General features: G+C 38.5%; 1 protein-coding gene across 1 annotated transcript in view; it reads left to right on the forward strand.

Annotated features, from left to right (window-relative positions):
* HEPHL1 (hephaestin like 1) overlaps window positions 1–19,923 on the forward strand; it is a 92,885-nt gene extending 72,962 nt beyond the window's left edge. The window contains exons 14-20 of the mRNA XM_032167172.2: window positions 6,887–7,027; window positions 8,598–8,704; window positions 10,200–10,422; window positions 11,656–11,795; window positions 16,547–16,709; window positions 17,181–17,249; window positions 17,336–19,923. Of these exons, the coding sequence (XP_032023063.1) occupies window positions 6,887–7,027; window positions 8,598–8,704; window positions 10,200–10,422; window positions 11,656–11,795; window positions 16,547–16,709; window positions 17,181–17,249; window positions 17,336–17,538 (1,046 nt within the window). The 3' untranslated portion in view covers window positions 17,539–19,923. The remainder of the gene's footprint in view (window positions 1–6,886; window positions 7,028–8,597; window positions 8,705–10,199; window positions 10,423–11,655; window positions 11,796–16,546; window positions 16,710–17,180; window positions 17,250–17,335) is intronic.
* The last annotated feature ends 452 nt before the right edge of the window (window positions 19,924–20,375 follow it).

A 20,375-nucleotide genomic window follows, 5' to 3' on the forward strand; every position in this document is an offset into this window, starting at 1 on the left:
AGCATGATTTATAATCCTTTGGGTATATACCCAGTAATGGGATGGCTGGGTCAAATGGTATTTCTAGTTCTAGATCCTTCAGGAATTGCCACACTGTCTTCCACAATGGTTGAACTAGTTTACCGTCCCACCAACAGTGTAAAAGTGTTCCTATTTCTCCGCATCCTCTCCAGCACCTGTTGTTTCCTGACTTTTTAATGATCGCCATTCTAACTGGTGTGAGATGGTATCTCATTGTGGTTTTGATTTGCATTTCTCTGATGGCCGGCGATGATGAGCATTTTTTCATGTGTCTGTTGGCTGCATAAATGTCTTCTTTTGAGAAGTGTCTGTTCATATCCTTTGCCCACTTTTTGATGGGGTTGTTTGTTTTTTTCTTGTAAATTTGTTTGAGTTCTTTGTAGATTCTGGATATTAGCCTTTTGTCAGATGAGTAGATTGCAAAAATTTTCTCCCATTCTGTAGGTTGCCTGTTCACTCTGATGGTAGTTTCTTTTGCTGTGCAGGAGCTCTTTAGTTTAATTAGGTCCCATTTGTCAATTTTGGCTTTTGTTGCCATTGCTTTTGGTGTTTTAGACATGAAGTCCTTGCCCATACTATGTCCTGCGTAGTATTGCCTAGGTTTTCTTCTAGGGTTTTTATGGTTTGAGGTCTAACATTTAAGTCTTTAATCCATCTTGAATTAATTTTTGTATAAGGTGTAAGGAAGGGATCCAGTTTCAGCTTTCTACATATGGCTAGCCAGTTTTCCCAGCACCATTTATTAAATAGGGAATCTTTCCTCATTTCTTCTTTTTGTCATGTTTGTCAAAGATCAGATGGTTGTAGATGTGTGATATTATTTCTGAGGGCTCTGTTCTGTTCCATTGGTCTATATCTTTGTTTTGGTACCAGTACCATACTGTTTTGGTTACTGTAGCCTTTTAGTATTGTTTGAAGTCAGGTAGCATGATGCCTCCAGCTTTGCTCTTTTGGGTTAGGATTGGCTTGGCAATGCGGGCTCTTTTTTGGTTCCATATGAAGTTTAAAGCAGTTTTTTCCAATTCTGTGAAGAAAGGCATTGGTAGCTTGATGGCGATGGCATTGAATCTATAAATTACCTTGGGCAGTATGGCCATTTTCACAATAATGATTCTTCCTACCCATGAGCATGGAATGTTCTTCCATTTGTTTGTGTCCTCTTTTATTTCGTTGAGCAGTGGTTTGTAGTTCTCCTTGAAGAGGTCCTTCACATCCCTTGTAAGTTGGATTCCTAGGTATTTTATTGTCTTTGAAGCAATTGTGAATGGGAGTTCACTCATGATTTAGCTCTCTGTTTGTCTGTTATTGGTGTATAAGAATGCTTGTGATTTTTGCACATTGATTTTGTATCCTGAGACTTTGCTGAAGTTGCTTATCAGCTTAAGGAGATTTTGGGCTAAGACGATGGGGTTTTCTAAATATACAATCATGTCATCTGCAAACAGGGACAATTTGACTTCCTCTTTTCCTAATTGAATGCCCTTTATTTCTTTCTCCTGCCTAATTGCCCCGGCCAGAACTTCCAACACTATGTTGAACAGGAGTGGTGAGAGAGGGCATCCCTGTCTTGTGCCAGTTTTCAAAGGGAATGCTTCCAGTTTTTGCCCATTCAGTATGATATTGGCTGTGGGTTTGTCACAGATAGCTCTTATTATTTTTAGATACATCCCATCAATACCTAATTTATTGAGAGTTTTTAGCATGAAGGGCTGTTGAATTTTGTCTAAGGCCTTTTCTGCATCTATTGAGATAATCATGTGATTTTTGTCTTTGGTTCTGTTCATGTGATGGATTACATTTATTGATTTGCGTATGTTGAACCAGCCTTGCATCCCAGGGATGAAGCCCACTTGATCATGGTGGATAAGCTTTTTGATGTGCTGCTGGATTCAGTTTGCTAGTATTTTATTAAGGATTTTTGCATTGATGTTCATCAGGGATAGTGGTCTAAAATTCTCTTTTTTTTGTTATGTCTGCCAGGCTTTGGTATCAGGATGATGCTGGCCTCATAAAATGAGTTAGGGAGGATTCCCTCTTTTTCTGTTGATTGGAATAGTTTCAGATGGAATGGTACCAGCTCCTCCTTGTACCTCTGGTAGAATTGGGCTGTGAATCCGTCTGGTCCTGGACTTTTTTTGGTTGGTAGGCTATTAATTATTGCCTCAATTTCAGAGCCCATTATTGGTCTATTCAGTGATTCAACTTCTTCCTGGTTTAGTCTTGGGAAGGTGTATGTGTTGAGGAATTTATCCATTGTTTCTAGATTTTCTAGTTTATTTGCATAGAAGTGTTTATAGTATTCTCTGATGGTAGTTTTTATTTCTTTGCAATCAGTCATGATATCCCCTTTATCATTTTTTATTGTGTCTATTTGATTCTTCTCTCTTTTCTTCTTTGTGAGTCTTGCTAGCAGTCTGTCAATTTTGTTGATCTTTTCAAAAAACCAGCTCCTGGATTCATTGATTTTTTGAAGGGTTTTTTGTGTCTCTCTCTCTCCTTCAGTTCTGCTCTGATCTTAGTTATTTCTTGCCTTCTGCTAGCTTTTGAATGTGTTTGCTCTTGCTTCTCTAGTTCTTTTTTTTTTATACCCACCACCATTCATTTAATAAACATACTTTTCAATGACATTTGGATGGAGATATATATATATACATATATATATTTTATTTGAGTTTTACATTTAATGTGAGTTTTATTATTATTATTATTATACTTTAGGTTTTAGGGTACATAATTGTGATGTTAGGGTGTCAATTTTAGGTCTTTTCTGCTTTCTCTTGTGGGCATTTAGTGCTATAAATTTCCCTCTACACACTGCTTTGAATGTGTCCCAGAGATTGTGGTATGTTGTGTCTTTGTTCTCATTGGTTTCAAAGAACATCTTTATTTCTGCCTTCATTTCGTTATGTACCCAGTAGTCATTCAGGAGCAGGTTGTTCAGTTTCCACATAGTTGAGCGGTTTTGAGTGAGTTTCTTAATCCTGAGTTCTAGTTTGACTGCACTGTCGTCTGAGAGACAGTTTGTTATAATTTCTCTTCTTTTACATTTGCTCAGTACTGCTTTACTTCCAACTATGTGGTCAGTTTTGGAATAAGTGCGATGTGGTGTTGAGAAGAATGTTTATTCTGTTGATTTGGGGTAGAGAGTTCTGTAGATGTCTATTAGTCTGCTTGGTGCAGCGCTGAGTTCAATTCCTGGATATCCTTGTTAACTTTCTGTCTCATTGGTCTGTCTAATGTTGACAGTGGGGTGTTAAAGTCTCCCATTATTATTGTGTGGGAGTCTAAATCTCTTTGTAGGTCTCTAAGGACTTGCCTTATGAATCTGGGTGCTCCTGTATTGGGTGTATATATATTTAGGATAGTTAGCTCTTCTTGTTGAATTGATCCCTTTACCATTATGTAATGGCCTTCCTTGTCTCTTCTGATCTTTGTTGGTTTAAAGTCTGTTTTATCAGAGGCTAGGATTGCAACCCCTGCCGTTTTTGTTTTCCATTTGCTTAATAGATCTTCCTCCATCCCTTTATTTTGAGCCTGTGTGTGTCTCTGCATGTGAGATGGGTCTCTGCATGTGAGATGGGTCTCCTGAATACAGCACACTGATGGGTCTTGACTCTTGATCCAATCTGCCAGTCTGTGTCTTTTAATTGGAGTATTTCATCCATTTACATTTGAGGTTAATATTGTTATGTGTGAATGTGATCCTATCATTATGATGTTCTCTGGTTATTTTGCTCATTAGTTGATGCAGTTTCTTCCTAGCCTTGATGGTCTTTACAATTTGGCATGTTTTTGCAGTGGCTGGTACTGATTGTTCCTTTCCATGTTTAGTGCTTCCTTCAGGAGCTCTTGTAAGGCAGGCCTGGTGGTGACAAAATTTCTCAGCATTTGCTTGTCTGTAAAGGATTTTATTTCTCCACTTATGAAGGTTAGTTTTGCTAGATATGAAATTCTGGGTTGAAAATTCTTTTCTTTAAGTATGTTGAATATTGGCCCCCACTCTCTTCTGGCTTGTAGAGTTTCTGCTGAGAGATCAGCTGTTAGTCTGATGGGCTTCCCTTTGTGGGTAACCCGACCTTTCTCTCTGGCCACCCTTAACATTTCTTCCTTCATTTCAGCTTTGGTGAATCTGACAATTATGTGTCTTGGAGTTGCTCTTCTCGAGGATTATCTTTGTGGCGTTCTCTGTATTTCCTGAATTTGAATGTTGGCCTGCCTTGCTAGGTTGGGGAAGTTCTGCTGGATAATATCCTGCAGAGTGTTTTCCAACTTGATTCCATTCTCCTTGTCACTTTTGGGTACACCAATCAGATGCAGATTTGGTCTTTTCACATAGTCCCATATTTCTTGGAGGCTTTGTTCATTTCTTTTTACTCTTTTTTCTCTAAACTTCTCTTCTCACTTCATTTCATTCATTTGATCTTCAATCACTGATACTCTTTCTTCCAGTTGATCGAATCGGCTACTGAAGCTTGTGCATTCGTCATGTATTTCTCATGCCATGGTTTTCAGCTCTATCAGGTCATTTAAGGACTTCTCTACACTGATTATTCTAGTTAGCCATTCATCTAATCTTTTTTCAAGGTTTTTAGCTTCTTTGTGATGGGTTCGAACATCCTCCTTTAGCTTGGAGAAGTCTGATCGTCTGAAGCCTTCTTCTCTTAACTCGTCAAAGTCATTCTCCATCCAGCTTTCTTCTGTTGCTGGCTAGGAGCTGCATTCCTTTGGTGCGGGAGAGGTGCTCTGATTTTTAGAATTTTCAGCTTTTCAGAATTTTCAGCTTTTCTGCTCTGTTTTTTCCCCATCTTTTTGGTTTTATCTACCCTTGGTCTTTGATGATGGTGACGTACAGATGGGGTTTTGGTGTGGATGTGCTTTCTGTTTGTTAGTTTTCCTTCTAACAGTCAGGGCCTTCAGCTGCAGGTCTGTTGGAGTTTGCAGGAGGTCTACTCTGGACCCTGTTTGCCTGGGTATCAGCAGCGGAGGCTGCAGAACAGCGAATATTGCTGAACAGCAAATGTTGCTGCCTGATTGTTCTTCTGGAAACTTCATCTCAGAGGGGTACCTGGCTGTGTGAGTTGTCAGTCTGCCCCTACTGGAGGGTGCCTCCCAGTTAGGCTACTCGGGGGTCAGGGACCCACTTGAGGAGGCAGTCTGACCGTTCTCAGATCTCAAACTCTGTGCTGGGAGAACCACTACTCTCTTCAAAGCTGTCAGACGGGGACATTTACATCTGCAAAGGTTTCTGCTGCCTTTTGTTCGGCTATGCCCTGCCCCCAGGGGTGGAGTCTACAGAGGTTGGCAGGCCTCCTTGAACTGCGGTGGGCTCCACCCAGTTCGAGCTTCCCAGCCGCTTTCTTTACCTACTCAAGCCTCAGCAATGGTGGGCGCCCCTCCCCCAGCCTCACTGCCACCTTGCAGTTTGATCTCAGACTGCTGTGCTAGCAATAAGCGAGGCTCCTTGGGTGTGGGACCATCTGAGCCAGGCACAGGATATAATCTCCTGGTGTGTCATTTGCTAAGACCATTGGAAAAGCGCAGTATTAGGGTAGGAGTGACCCAATTTTCCAGGTGCCGTCTGTCACAGCTTCCCTTGGCTAGGAAAGGGAATTCCTTGACCCCTTGTGCTTCCCAGGTAAGGCGATGCCTCTCTCTGCTTTGGCTCACGCTCGGTGGGCTGCACCCACAGTCCTGCACCCAGTGTCTGACAAGCCGCAGTGAGACGAACCCGGTACCTCAGTTGGAAATGCAGAAATCACCTGACTTCTGCATTGCTCACACTGGGAGCTGTAGACTGGAGCTGTTCCTATTCGGCCATCTTGGAACCACCCCCTAAGAAACTTTTAAGAAATTGAGAGAAAATTGAAAATAATAACAGTCCAACATATTTTAGATTTATATATACCTTTCTCAGAAAAGCAATTAAATACATGGCTTGAATCAGCAAGGAATTGATATGTGTGGCCAGACCACCGACTGTCAGTGTATCTCCCTGTGAATGTAGAGTGCACCAAATACCCAAGAGACAGCCATAGGGATCAGGCACTTCTGAAATGGGAGTCTACTCACTATGAAGCAGTGCACAAGTCATGCTGCCACAGGCCCTCTCAGCCAGGTGTGGGCTCATCTCCATTGGCACCCAGCCTGGTTGCTTCCAACAGAAGTGCACACACCAGAGGGGCTGAAGAGTGCTTGTCTCCTTGGGTAAACAAATATTGAGAAACAGAGTTAGATGTGCATTTGTGAAGTCACTATATTAATCATAAATTAATACATAAATGATTTTATTTCACTCTAATCTTTCAAATTCCTTTTACACACATTATTTCATTGGATCTTCATTATTATTGTCATCCATTTACCAGATAATGAATAATTTCAGACTTATCAAAGGTTATACACAGGGGGATTACAACTGAAAATCACCATATCATGTGGATATGGCTTTTCCTGGAGGTGATTTCTCTGTAGTAAAAAAGCATTTAGCAAGTACTTATGGTGTATCAGTGCATTGAAGTAAACACTTTCAGATACACTATCTTATTCAACCCTTACTATAATCCCACATGAAAGTTATTACTAAACTGACGTTACAGATGAGGAAACTGAAACTCAGACAGATTACATCACTTACCCAAGGCCCCTCTAATAAATGAAGGAGGCAGAATTTAAACCCATTGCTAAAGACTACATGATATTTAATACTACACAATGTTGCTCTCTAAAGTGAAGTAGTTATATATGCCTTTCTCAGAAAAACAATTAAAGCCAAACTATTTTATTTGACTAACTACTGCCTATATTTAAATTACACTAATGTTGAAAGAGCAATAATAATGCACACAGGCCTGTGTTTTGCCTTTAGGCCCAATGATTCATGCTGAGGTGGGCGACACCGTCCTGATCATATTTAAGAACAAAGCCAGTAGGCCCTACTCCATCTCAGCCCACGGTGTGGAGGAGATGGATAGTGGAAAGCAATTGCAAGTGCCCATGACAAAACCAGGTAAGTTGTGTCAGAGGTCTGCTCCATCTTGAAGAAGAACACTGGCGTCAACTCTTTCTGGTCTCAGAGGTGTCTTAAAGAGCTCATCTTAATGTCAGTGTGTTTCGGCCATCATCTAGTCATTCTGGTATGAGATCATCATTCATCCAATGACCAAATGTTTAGGAATTTCTAGGGTTCCATTAGGAACCTCCATTAAGGACCCCATTATCAACATCCCCCACCAGAGTAGTACATTTGTTGTAATTGATGAACCTACATTGATACATCATTATCCCCTAAAGCTCATAATTTACATTAGGGTTCAGTATTGGTGTGTACACTCTAAGGGTTTTGACAAATGCACAACAACATGTGTCCACCATTGTAGTCCTATAAAGAATAGTTTCGCTGCCCTAAAAATTCTCAGTGCTCTGGTGTTTATTTTTTCCTCTTCCTTAACCCCTGGCAACCACTGATCTTTTTACTGTCTCCATAGTTGTTCTTACAGTAGCTCCCCCTTATCACAGTTTTGCTTTCCTTGGTTTTAGTTACCTGAATCAATCTTGGTCTGAAAATATTAAGAAATTTTGAGATAACTTCAATTAGAGACAATAAAAAGATATTTTGAGAGTGAGAGTCTACATTCACAAAGCTTTTATTATAGTGTACTGTTATAATTTTCATATTTTATTATTAGTAATTGTCAATCTCTTACTGTGCCTAATTTATAAATTAATTATAGGTATGTGTGTATAGGAAAACACATAGTATATATAGGTATGGCACTGTCTGTGGTTTCAAGCATCCCCTGGGGGTCTTGGAATGTATCTCTCCTGGACGAAGGGGGACTACTGTAGTAAACATAAAAATTAACACATTAACTGCCTTCAAAATGAAGCATGATCCTGTGTATTTAATTACATTATTTCACTTAACCCTCAACAATTAGAAAACTATGATGACCAACCCACTTTACAGATAAGGATACTAAAGGTTAGTGATGTTAGGTAGCTTGTCAAATGTGGGATAAATAGGAAGTCATAGGGTTGAGATTTGGAACTAGGTCTCTCTGATTCTGGTTCTCACCAGATCTCACCTGCCTACTTCAGAAGCTTTTAAAAAACACTGGCACCAGAGTCCTAGACCCCAGACTCTCTGATTTCGCTGGTCTGGGGTAAGGCCTGAGCAGCAAGGGCTTACAAAGCTCCCTGGTGACTCCCATAAGAGGCCAAGGCAGAGGTCATTGATGACTAAGATGTGCTCAAGGACAGCTCTTGGGAAGGAGATACAACATTTAAGGAGGAAAAACAGTGAGGTATAAAATGTTTTTATTTCCTGAATACACACCAGTTGACAATAGAAAAATGCAAACTAGAGGGAAGGCTGGAGCCTGAAATGACAAATCTGCCATTTCATTTTGAAATAGTAGAAATCAAGATGGGAGTTTAATAAGAACATTTGTAATGAATAATTCTCTCCGGCAATAAACATTAATGAAAATATATAAAGACCTGCTTATATTTCTTCAGATAAATCATCTGAAACACAGATAATTCTAATAAATTTTTTTCCATTTCATTTATTACAGGAGAAGTAAAAACTTATAGATGGAATATCCCTAAAAGATCCGGTCCAGGGCCTTCTGATCCCAATTGTATTCCATGGGTTTACTATTCAACAGTAAACTTTGTGAAGGTAAGGTGGAGAAAGCAACCAAAAGGCTTAAAATAATCTGGATGAAAGTTGACTACTTGGGTCATCACAACTTGGGTTGGTATATGTGAAAGGGTATAATGATTTAGAGCAAGGGTCTCATACTATGGCCCATTTACAAAAGCTAGCCATGCTGGACGTTTACATTGTCAATGGCTGACTTGAGTAGCTGCAACAGAGACTATATGGCCCACAAAGTCAAAAATGTTTACTATCTGGTGACTTTTTTCTCCAAAAAAAAAAAGTTTGGTGACCCTTGACTTAAAGTATGGGGAATAAAAACAAAATCCCAATGTTTCAATTACCAAATTTAGAACTTAAAAAGATAAAAGGGTTGAAGCAAAAGAGGATATGTAAATATACAACAATAAAATAAATATAACTTAGAATACAACTTATGTATGGTTTTGGATGTGTGAAATCTGTTTATTTTAAATGCATTATCAGGGCTACTAGGGCTCAGGAGAAGAAAGTTCACTCTAAACATAGTAACTGAAACTACAAAATTGTTTGAATGATTAATGATCTAACTTCGAAATAAAAGGCAAAGATTCAACATTGAATTTGAGCCAGGTATGTGTACGTAAAACAACCACAGACTTTAATTACATGCCATAAACCAAAGTCCAATCTAAAGTCGTTATTTGATGTAAAATGTAAGCATTGCCTATTAAAGAAAAAAAGGGAGGGATTATCTTAACCTTTCTCTTAGGTATTAGATGGCGTGTCTTAATGTCCTTGAGTTGTACTGGACAGTTCTAGAGTTCAGGAGATAGATATACAAGGCACTTGAATAAATAAATTTACATATGAGAATTATGGGAAAATCCAAATTTATTTATTTTATGCATCACAACAAATATTTATTGAGCACTTGTGATGTGCAAATGACCCCACCAAATACTATGAGAGATGCAGATACTCTTGTCTTAAAGAAACTTATAACTTTGTGGGAAAATAATATGTCCACACTTGTAACTGTAATAGAGCTCTGAATCTGGTGAATTCTATCGGAGTGGCAGGTTAACTAAAGTACTATAGAAGGTTTTGGAAGGAGAGTCTAGGAAGAAAGAGCATTATGAGCACAGCTGAAAATAGGGAAGTAGAGGGAGTGTTTGGGACATGTTGAGAGTCCCATTTGGCTATCATATGGGGTCCAGTAGTAAATCAAGGGGTAGCCTAAGCCAGAAAAGTTCATTAGGGGAGCACATGGAGGGCTCACAGACCTGCAAGGGTTTGTATTTAATTCTGCAGTCCATGGAAAATCACTGAAGACTTCTAGATATGGGAGTATAAAGATTACTGTGATGGTGGTCAACAGGATGGGCTGGAGGTGGGGTGAATCAGAGCTGAGAGAAGAATCAATTTCTAGTCCAGGGTGAGGTATTATGACTCTACACTAGAATAGTGGCAGGTGGAATGAAATACCATTAAATTACTTAATGGCTCTTTTAACTCGGTTAATTTTTTCTTCCAGGATACGTATAGTGGTTTGATGGGTCCTCTTATTACATGCCGAAAAGGAGTCTTGAATGAAAAGGGAAGAAGAAGTGACATTGATTATGAATTTGCTCTCTTGTTTTTGGTATTTAATGAGAATGAATCCTGGTATCTGGATGACAATATTAAGAAGTATCTCAACAAAGATCCACGAGATTTTAAGTGCACTGATGATTTTGAGGAAAGCAACAGAATGCATGGTATATCCAAAGTTTAAAAAGAAGCCTGTGTTGAGATAAGCTCATAGGAATTCCTGTAAATGTAGGAGGCTCCCAGCATCCTTCTTTGAGCCTTTCCTCCTTCCCAGGGGCACCTGGACTGAAGAAAGTCCTCTAATGCTTTCCTTCATACTGAATCAGCCTAGCCACTGATTGGCTGGCAACAAAGTCATTGAGGCTTTGAACCAACTTGTAGGGACATGTATTTCTGAATGCTGGGATCTCTAAGCTCTAAGACTGTGAAGTAATTCTTTAAAAACAAATCATCGTTTATTGTCATAATTTATAAGAATATGCCATAACTTCCGTTTGTTTAAATTTAAGGGCCAGGTTTAATTGTCTCTGTGATATGAAACACTACTATCAAATTTCTGTTTTAATGTATCTGTGTTACTTCTATATAATTTAAGGTAGTTTGTTGGTGGGAGTCATGTGTTCGCATTGACACATCCACAGATTCTCATCAACAGCTATTTTTGACCAAAAGTGCACAAAAAGGCCTTGCCCAAGGTCACAAAGCTACTTGTTGATATAGATTAGAATATAGTAGGCTGATTCCCCGTTCAGCTACTCTTTCCCCTACCAGTTTTGCTTTCTTCTCCTAAAGATTGCTTAGTATGCTCTCCATTTTTAATGAATGCAGGTCATTTGGTTGCACCACAATGCACAGAATCAAAAGTCAGTAGACAGTGGAGGAGTGGGAGTCACCATCGTGTAAACTCAGTTTGCTTTGGTCATTGTTAGGTCATGAGCTCAGCCCATGTGAAGCTCTCCTTTATTTTTGGAGATTCAGCCAGGCTTAAACTATTCTCAACAAGTGAAATATTAAGAAAATAGTTTCTAAGCCACTCAATTTTTATTTACATAAACTTGTTTATGCCTTGGTTTGTTCTCTGTAGAGTGGTATAAATCTGGCTACCTCTCCAATGAGCCTGTAATTCCCTTCATAAAGAGATTATGCTGAATAAACAAAACACTGCCACCAAGATATGGCTTTAAAACTGCTATTTCTTTGTTCTCGCTATCTTTGTAGAAGGATTTCTCAGTTATCTGAATTTTGGGTCTAGAATGGTAGGACACTGCTAGGGGTGAGTGAGATTACATGTTTACTAGACAGATGAAAATATCAGTGACCTAAAGATCTTCTGGAAACATTTAAAAAATCAGCTTATCTTTTAACTAACCAAAGGTTATTTTCTTATCACCTTTTTAAAGCCATTAATGGAAAGATTTTTGGGAATCTCCATGGCCTCATAATGAACGAAGATACAATGACAAACTGGTATTTGTTAGGGATAGGAAGTGAAGTGGACATACATACCATCCATTATCATGCTGAGAGCTTTCTTTTCAAAGTAAGTATAAGGAAAGTGCTTTGGGAAAGACTTTTTTGAACTAACAAATTCAATGTATTTCCAGTGGAAAATAAGAGTTACTTGGAAATAATGCTTGTGAGGGGAGATGAGAATGGAACAGAATAATGTGATTGTATCATTTCCCTGGTGGATATTTCTTTTTTTTTTTTTTTTGAGACAGAGTCTCGCTCTGTTGCCCATGGTGGAGTGCAGTGGCACAATCTCAGCTCACTGCAAGCTCCACCTCCCAGGTTCATGCCATTCTCCTGCCTCAGCCTCCCGAGTAGCTGGGACTACAGGTGTGTGCCACCACGCCTGGTTAATTTTTTTTTGTATTTTTTAGTAGAGACAGGGTTTCACCATGTTAGCCAGGATGGTCTCGATCTGACCTTATGATCCGCCCGCCTCGGCCTCCCACAGTGCTGGGATTACAGGCGTGAGCCACTGTGCCCGGCCTGGATATTTCTTAATATATATATGTATATTATTGTGCTTATAAAAATCTCTCCAAGCCACAGCTGAGAGTTTTCTCATTAGTGATCTGGGGATAACTCTGACCACCCTGGAATATGCTGTTAATATTGTATATGAAACTACGGACACTGACAACATTCGTCCCTTTTCCTCACCCTTCCTTTTTTCTTTCTCTTTCCTTCTCCCCACTCTTTTCTTTTTCTGTGTGATTAGCTAACAGAATAGCTCTATCCAGTAAAGGAGCTATTTTTAGCTCTGGCCTAAGCCCTCAAACTTTATGTTGACTTTTGCCCTAGTGAGCTGGGCTGGACCATGTGTGACCTTGTACCCTCTAGCATCAAGCTATACCATATGGGTGGTGCTCACTGTATAGCAGAGCCATCTGGGGAACTATGTAAAAACCCAACTGCCAGGCCCTGACCCAGACCTGCTGAATCAGAATCGCCACAGATAAGGTCCAAATAGTCTGTCATCTGAAGTTCTCAGTGCTTTCTACAAGGAAGTGGAATAGAAAAGGACAATCGCATCCAATGTGTGGAGAAAACTGGAATTGATCTTTTCTAGTTAGACAGGAATAAATGGTAACTTTAATAAAACATTTAATATCCTTTCTCCTCTGTATATTTCAACATTGTTTAGGACACCAAGTATTAGCCTGCTATGATTAGAGTGTCACATATTAAATGGCTATGCTGCTTTCCAGAATTTGGCTTTTTTAAACTCACATTTTAAAAATTATATTACAATGTATAAAATTTAATAAACAAAGTTATAAAAATTTACATATATACTTTAAAAATAAGATATAATTTACATTGAATATAATTCATATTTAGTGTACAGTTCTCTTTTGATAAGCACATACAGTAGTGTAACGAACAGCAATCAAAATATAGAATACTTTTATTTCCCCCACAAATTTTCCCATTGCACCCTCTAGTGTCAACTACTTCCCCATACTTAACACTTGGCAACCACTGTCTCTATAGTTTTGCCTTTTTTGAAAGGTTATATGGAAATCATAGTTTGTAGCATCCTGAATCTGGCTTTTTTGATTTAACATAGGCATTCAAATTGCATCCATCTTGTTATGTGTATCAGTGGTTTGTTTCTTGTGACTGTTGAGTAGTATTCCATTGTAAGGATATAATGCAGTTTGTTCATCTATTCTCCTGTTGAGGAACATTTGAGTTATTTCCAAGGTTGTTTATTACAAATCAAGTCATTACAAACATTTGTGCCCGTTTTTGTGTGAACATATGTTTTTATTTTCCTTGAGAAAATACCTAGAAGTAGGATTGCTAAGCCATGTGATAAGTGTATGTTTGATTTCATAAGATACCACCAAACTGTTTTCCAAAAAGGCAGTATCATTTTGCATTTCCAAAGAAATATATGAGAACTCCATATGTTGCACATCCACATATGCAGTTGGTATTTTTAGTTTTTATTTCATTTTTTTCCCTTAGGCATTCCCTCCTTGGGGAGGGTTTATAGTGGTATCTCATTGTTTTTCATTTGCATTTTCCCAGTGGCTAATGATATTGAGCATCTTTTCATGTGTTTGTTTACCATCTGTCATCTGTAAATCTTTGGTGAAGTGTCCAAATTGTAAGCCCATTTAAAAAAATTGGGTTGTTTCCTTATTGCAGAGTTTGAGGGCTTTATATATTCTGGATACAAATCCTTTTTCAGCGATGTGACTCACAAATATTTGCTTCCAGTTTGTGGCTTATCTTTTCATTCTCTTAACAGCTTTCAAATAGAAGTTCTTAATTTTTGATGAAGTACAATGAAGTACAATTTTTCTTTTTTCTCTTTTATAGATCATACTTTTGGTGTCATGCATAAAAAATTTTGGTCTTACTGAAGGTCCCAAAAAAGGTCTTTGTTTTCTTTTAGAAGTGTTATAGTTTTAGATTTTATATTTAGGGCTATGATACATTTTTAATTTTGATAAGTGGTTCAAGATATGAAATAAGGTTCTTTTTTTCATATGTATGTCCAAATGTTCCATCACCACTGATTGAAAAGATCATCTTTTTTTCACACAGAATTGACTCTTCACTTTTGTCAAAATCATATTGACCACATATATGTGGGTCTATGTCTGGGCTGTCTCTTCTGTTATACTGGTTTATAGTCTGCCCTTTCTTGAATGCCACAATGTTTTGATTACTTTAGTGTTATAATAAGTCTTAAAATCAGATGGTGATTGTTTTAGCTATTCTAGATGTTTGCCTTCCCAGATAAATTTTAGAAATAACTTGTTGATTTTGATTTTTAAAATCCTGTTGGGATTTTGATTGGTATTGCACGCAATCTACACAATGGGTTGGACAGAACTGACATAACAATATTGAGGCTTCCAATCCATGAACATGGTATATCTATAGTTTAGCTCTTCTTTGATTTCTTTCATCAGTATTTTGTAGTTTTCAGTATAGAGATCTTGCATATATTTTCTTTTATTTATTTATAACTAAGTATATAAAAGGCTTTGGTAATAGTGTAAACGATAGTGTTTTTATTTCAATTTATAGTTGTTTATTGCCAATATTTAGAAATATAATTGATTTTTGCATGTTGACCTTGCATCCTGCATCTTTGTTAAACTCACTTTAGTTCCAATAGTTTTCTTGTAGATTTTAGGGGGATTTTCTATGCAGACAATCATGTTGTCTGCGAATAGACATGGCTTCATTTATTTTCAATCTGTATGTCTTTTATTTCTTTTGTCTTACTGCACTGGCTAGGACCTGTAGTGCAATTTTGAATATGAGTGGTGAAAGTGGACATCCTCACTTTGTTCTTAATCTTACAAGGGGAGAATTTAGTCATTCACCTTTGAATATAAAGTTAGCTGCAGCTTTTTTGTGGATCCCGTTATAAGGTTGAGGAAGTTTCCTTCTAAATTTGCTCAGAGTTTTGATCATCAACAAATGTTAAATTCTATCAAATGGTTTTTCTGCATCTATTGAGATGATCAGATGCTTTTTCTTCTTTAATCCATTGCTGAATTACATTTATTGATTTTGGAGTTTTAAAACACTAACATTTTCATTCTCAGGATAAACCTTACTTGGTCATGATGTATTATTCCTTTTTGAGGAATTGATTTGCTAGTATTTTGTTATGGATGATGGTATCTATGTTCATGAGGAGTATTGATTGTAGCTTTTTTTCCTCACAAAGCATTTGTTTAGTTTTGGTATCACAGTAATGCTGGCCTCATAAAATGAGTTGGAACTGTTCTTTCCTCTTCTGTTTTCCAAAACAGTTTGTTTACAATTGGTATTATTTCCCCTTTAAATGTTTGGTGGAATTTGCCAGTAAAGCCATCTGGAGTTTAATTTGTTGGAATATCTTGAAGCAATTACAGTTTCTTTAATAGATATAGTGCTATTCAGGTTATCAACTTATTCTTGAGTAATCTTCAGGAGTTTGTGTCTTTTAAGGAATTTGTTCATACCATCTAAGTTGTACAATTTATGGATAAGAGGTGTTTGTGCAGTATTTCCTTTTTAATGTTTGTAAGATATCAGTGATGTCCTCACTTTCATTCTCGGTATTTCTAATGTGTCCTTTTCCCTTTTCCCTTGGTTAGTCTGTCCAGAGATTTGTATTAGTTATCTATTGCTGCATAATAAATTACTCGAGTAATTCTTGGATCAGGAATCTGGGATTAGTTTAACTAGTTGGTTGATTCAGAATCTTTCATGAGGAGGCAATCAAGATGTCAACTGGAGCTGCAGTTTTCAAAGGTCTGACTGGAGCTGGAGGATCCACTTCCATACTTACTGATATGGTTGTTAACTAGAGGCTTCAGCTCCTCATCATGTGGATAAGACATGAAAACTGGCTTCCTCCAGTGAGTAATCCAAGAGAAGAGGGTGAGAGAGTATCTAAGACAGAAGTAATGATAACCTAATCTTGGAATTGGAATGCCAGCACTTCTTCCACATGCTATTGATTGCACATACCAACCCTTATACAATGTAGGCAGGAACTACAAAGGTTATGAATACCAGGAGGTGGGGATCATTGTGGGCCATCATGGAAGCTGGCTACTACAGAATTTATTGATTTTATTGATCTGTTCTAAGAATGTTTTAGATTTCTTTGACTTATCTCTATTGTACTTCTGTTCTTGATTCCTGCTCTTATGTCCTTCCTTTTGCTTACTGTGGGTTTTATTTGTTTTTGCTCTTCTTTCTCTTCTTGCTGTTCTGATCAAAGAAGGCTACTAGCTGTTGTTTTTTAAAACGTTTTTGCAGATAGATAAATCTTACCGAGAAGATGTATATGATCTCTTTCCTGGGACATTCCAAACCATTGAACTGTTTGCAGATCACCCAGGGACATGGCTGCTACACTGTCATGTGTCTGACCACATCCATGCTGGCATGGAGACAACCTACACGGTCCTTCGTAACATAGGTACTGTTGTCTGTCAGTGATGCCAGATGATGGCACCAAGCTTCCTGTAGACCCCGAAAACAGGAGACATGACAAAAACCCAGATATAGCCCTCAACAAGCTCAGAGTCAAGTAAGAGAGACATATATGTAAATATGTAACTATAATCAAGTATGCTATGTGTCGTAGCAGAATGCAGAGTACAGGGCTTACTAGCAGCAGTAGGAGGGAATGGGTAACAGTTGGAGGATATGAGCCAAAGTTTCACAGAGGCCATGATGCTCCAGATAGACTCAGTGGGTGAGCAGAAGTGGGAAAGACAGCTGGGGCAGGAAAGCATGTACATGGGAATGAAGTAGCAGAGTAAGAGTCCAGAAATGATTGGCAGATACTGATGGGATAAGTCCTCTCTGGTGAAATGAAATGACTCGTGTCATGAAAATAATCCCCTTCTGTTGTTAATAAAACAATGAACTTGTTTTCTTTGTGCAGACAACAGGATTGCTTACTCCACCACATCTCCTGGAGTGGCATCTCACCCAGCCACAGTGCCATCTAACGGTAATGATACCCTCTCCCCATGTAAATGAGTGAACATTTCACTCCTCAAAAATGTCAGGGGCCTGACAAGTTTATCTTTTTCACAGAACGACCTGCCAAAGAGCAGCTGTATTTCTTTGGCAAGAATCTGGGTCCAACAGGAGCCAAAGCAGCCTTGGTCATCCTTTTCATCATTGGACTCCTCCTTCTAATCACCACGGTGATTCTCTCCCTCAGACTCTGCTCTGCAAAGAAGCAGACAGATTACCAGCAAGTCCAGTCCTGTGCTCTCCCCACGGATGCTCTGTGAACCATCTGGTCTCCCTCAACAGGAAAGGGTGATGTCCCATAGCTGGCCAGATGGCAGCCAACAGGGAAACTGGACCAAGGCATCACTCACCAAGAAGGTTGACACTGTATCCTGGATCAGCCTTTTGATCCTCTCAAACATCATCCAAAGCAATTTACTTTTATTTATTTATTTTTAAATGGGCTGTGAATAATCCTCAGGTATAAAACACAGAAAAAGGATAATGGGCATGGCTGAGAATGTCAACTCTTAGTCTATTCGTTGGATGGATTCACTGAATGGGAGACCCTCTGAAAGATATCTATCTTTATATTCCATCTTTTATCATTATTGGACAGTGCTTTCTTAGCTAACCACCAAAGTTTCTAGGTGAACAGCTTCTAGAAAAAGTTAGAGTGCCTCAGACATTTAACTGGAAGGGCACTACTTTTTCAACATTGTTGCAAAACATGCGTCCCTTGGTTGTTCTGTGGAAAAGATCTTTCTTAGGAGTTCTTGGAAATGTCTAAGTCAGTGTCTGCTGATGATGATAGAATTAGACCAAATAAATTTCTTGGAGGCTTTAACCAGCTCTCCTGGCCTTTTCCTCTTTGATATAAATAGCCTGTGCGCTGCTTGTTTTAAAAAGCAAAGCTATAAGTTTTTTTAAAAAATTGCTGCTGTTTTTATTCAAACCTGTAGAAATACTTGAATGTTTACAACTCACTTCATGTTACATATTTTTACAATATGTTTCTGTGGCAATGTTTGTACTTTCAAAAATCAAGCAGAGAAATTGTATTTCTACTTCAGACTGTGGGAGGGCTGAAATCTGTAAAAGAACATGTTAAGCTCTCCCTTTATGAATCAGGTACTCCCTGAGAGTTTAGAGCAAGCTATCAGGGAGGGAAGCTTTGCAGGAGGCAAGTCTGGGCTTGAATTTGGAGTCTGATTTTTCATTCAGTTAGAGGGAATCTTTCTTTACAAGTCCCCATCTTCTATGAAATTAAATTATAACATTCTCATTGTATGAGAAACACCAGGAGGAATTTATCAATGTAGGTGACTAGATAGGAGAAGGGACCTCTGAAGATCCTAGATTCCATGACTTTTAAAGACATACCCCTTTATGGAAGGAGAAAAAAAGGAAAAGGAAAGGTGAGAAAAATAATCTTGGTGGCAGATTCTCTTAAACCATTAAACCAGCTTTGAAAAATAATACATAATTTCCAAGGTTCGAATGCAAAAAATTATTGAACAACTAAACTCAACCCATTATGAGGCAATCTACACTGTCCATACCTATGCTTAGACAGTAGGTTTAAGATTGATAAAAGCAACATTGTTTATTACAAGACTGAGAAATTGCTTTTATCTCTGGGCGAGATGCCCTGAGATGCCAATGCCAATGCTAGATGAGTGATACTGGTATGCCTGCCTTAGCAGTGGGTCATTTGAATGTCAAAGTGAATGACAAGGACCTAAGAAATATTCTGGTGGAGGGACCTTTCATACTGTCTCATCTTCATCTTGATGAGGGGAAATGGGTAATTGGATAGAAGCTGTAGTCTTAACATAAAAGGGGATGCAAATGCTAATAGTTCTGTTCATAGTTTGCTTGAATGTCATATCAAACAGCATACACAAAAGATTTCGAATTTCAGTCTGCTAACCATTGACAGTGTGATTTCATAGTACATGTTCTACAGTTTTCATACATGTGTAGGCTGCATAATTTCATAATAATTATGGTAAATGCCTTATTAATTACCCACCTTAGTAAGACAAGTTATTCAGTTGTTTTTTTCTTTTCAGTTTATTTTTTTAATGAAAACAAAACCACAAAGTAGTTTGATTGCATCATTTATCGTTTTAATAAAGTTTCATATAAGGTGGCTATTTGCATGGTTATTTTCACTTAAAATTATCTATCACTGAACTAGGGGAGGTGGTTAAAGGGGAATTAATTTTTAGATATTTAGGGGCTGTGACTATGCCAATGATACTTGTTAGAGGAAATGAAACAAAATAACGTATCTCCACAAATAATATGACTTCTCAAACACTGTTTCCTCAAACATAACTACACTCCTTGTTCTCAGCCTCACTCTTGAGAAAATCAACTCTGCCTTCACTTACACACATATTTCCTCCTGTTACAATACAAGTGTCCCTGCTCCTAGCAGGACAGTCTCTTCATTTGACTTTGGGCCTCATTGCTTCTTGCTTTCTCAAGACTTCATTCCCTTGGGTATCCATTTTTCCTCCTGCATCTTTCTATAAAACCATCAGCAATGCCCACCGTTAAAAACAGAAAGCAATGAGCTGTCTTATTTACCTCTATAACCCACTCCGACCCAGTTTCTCTCTTCCTTTGATAGCAGAACATAGAGGTATTCACACTTGGTGCCTGTATCACCTCACCCCTTGCATTCCTCAGCCCATTCTGATGGCTTTCAATCCAGCGTGCCCAGCCCCCACACCCCAATCTGCTGTGGTAGAGATCACCAATCATAATGCCATTTCCAGTGGCTTCTTCTCCATCTTTATCTTACTCAACCTCTCAGCAACAAGTAACAGCTCCTTCCTTCTGAACACTTGGAGTCTCTAGTCCCTTGGCGCTGCAACATGACTCTCTGCCAGCCTTCCTTCTTCCTCAATGACTATTCCTTCTCAATCTCTTTTTCTAGTTCCTTCTCTTCTGTCTGACCTAAATGTTAGCATGCCTCGGAACTTGACACTGGGTCCTTTTTCTCTTTTCACCCTCTGTGATAGGCTGAATATTGCCCCAAAGATGTCATGTCCTAATCCCTGAACCTGTGAATGTCACCTTATGTGGCAAAAGGGACTTTGCAGGT

The sequence above is a fragment of the Hylobates moloch genome, unplaced genomic scaffold (genome assembly GCF_009828535.3).
Source record: "Hylobates moloch isolate HMO894 unplaced genomic scaffold, HMol_V3 SCAFFOLD_11, whole genome shotgun sequence".
Taxonomy (NCBI): domain Eukaryota; kingdom Metazoa; phylum Chordata; class Mammalia; order Primates; family Hylobatidae; genus Hylobates; species Hylobates moloch.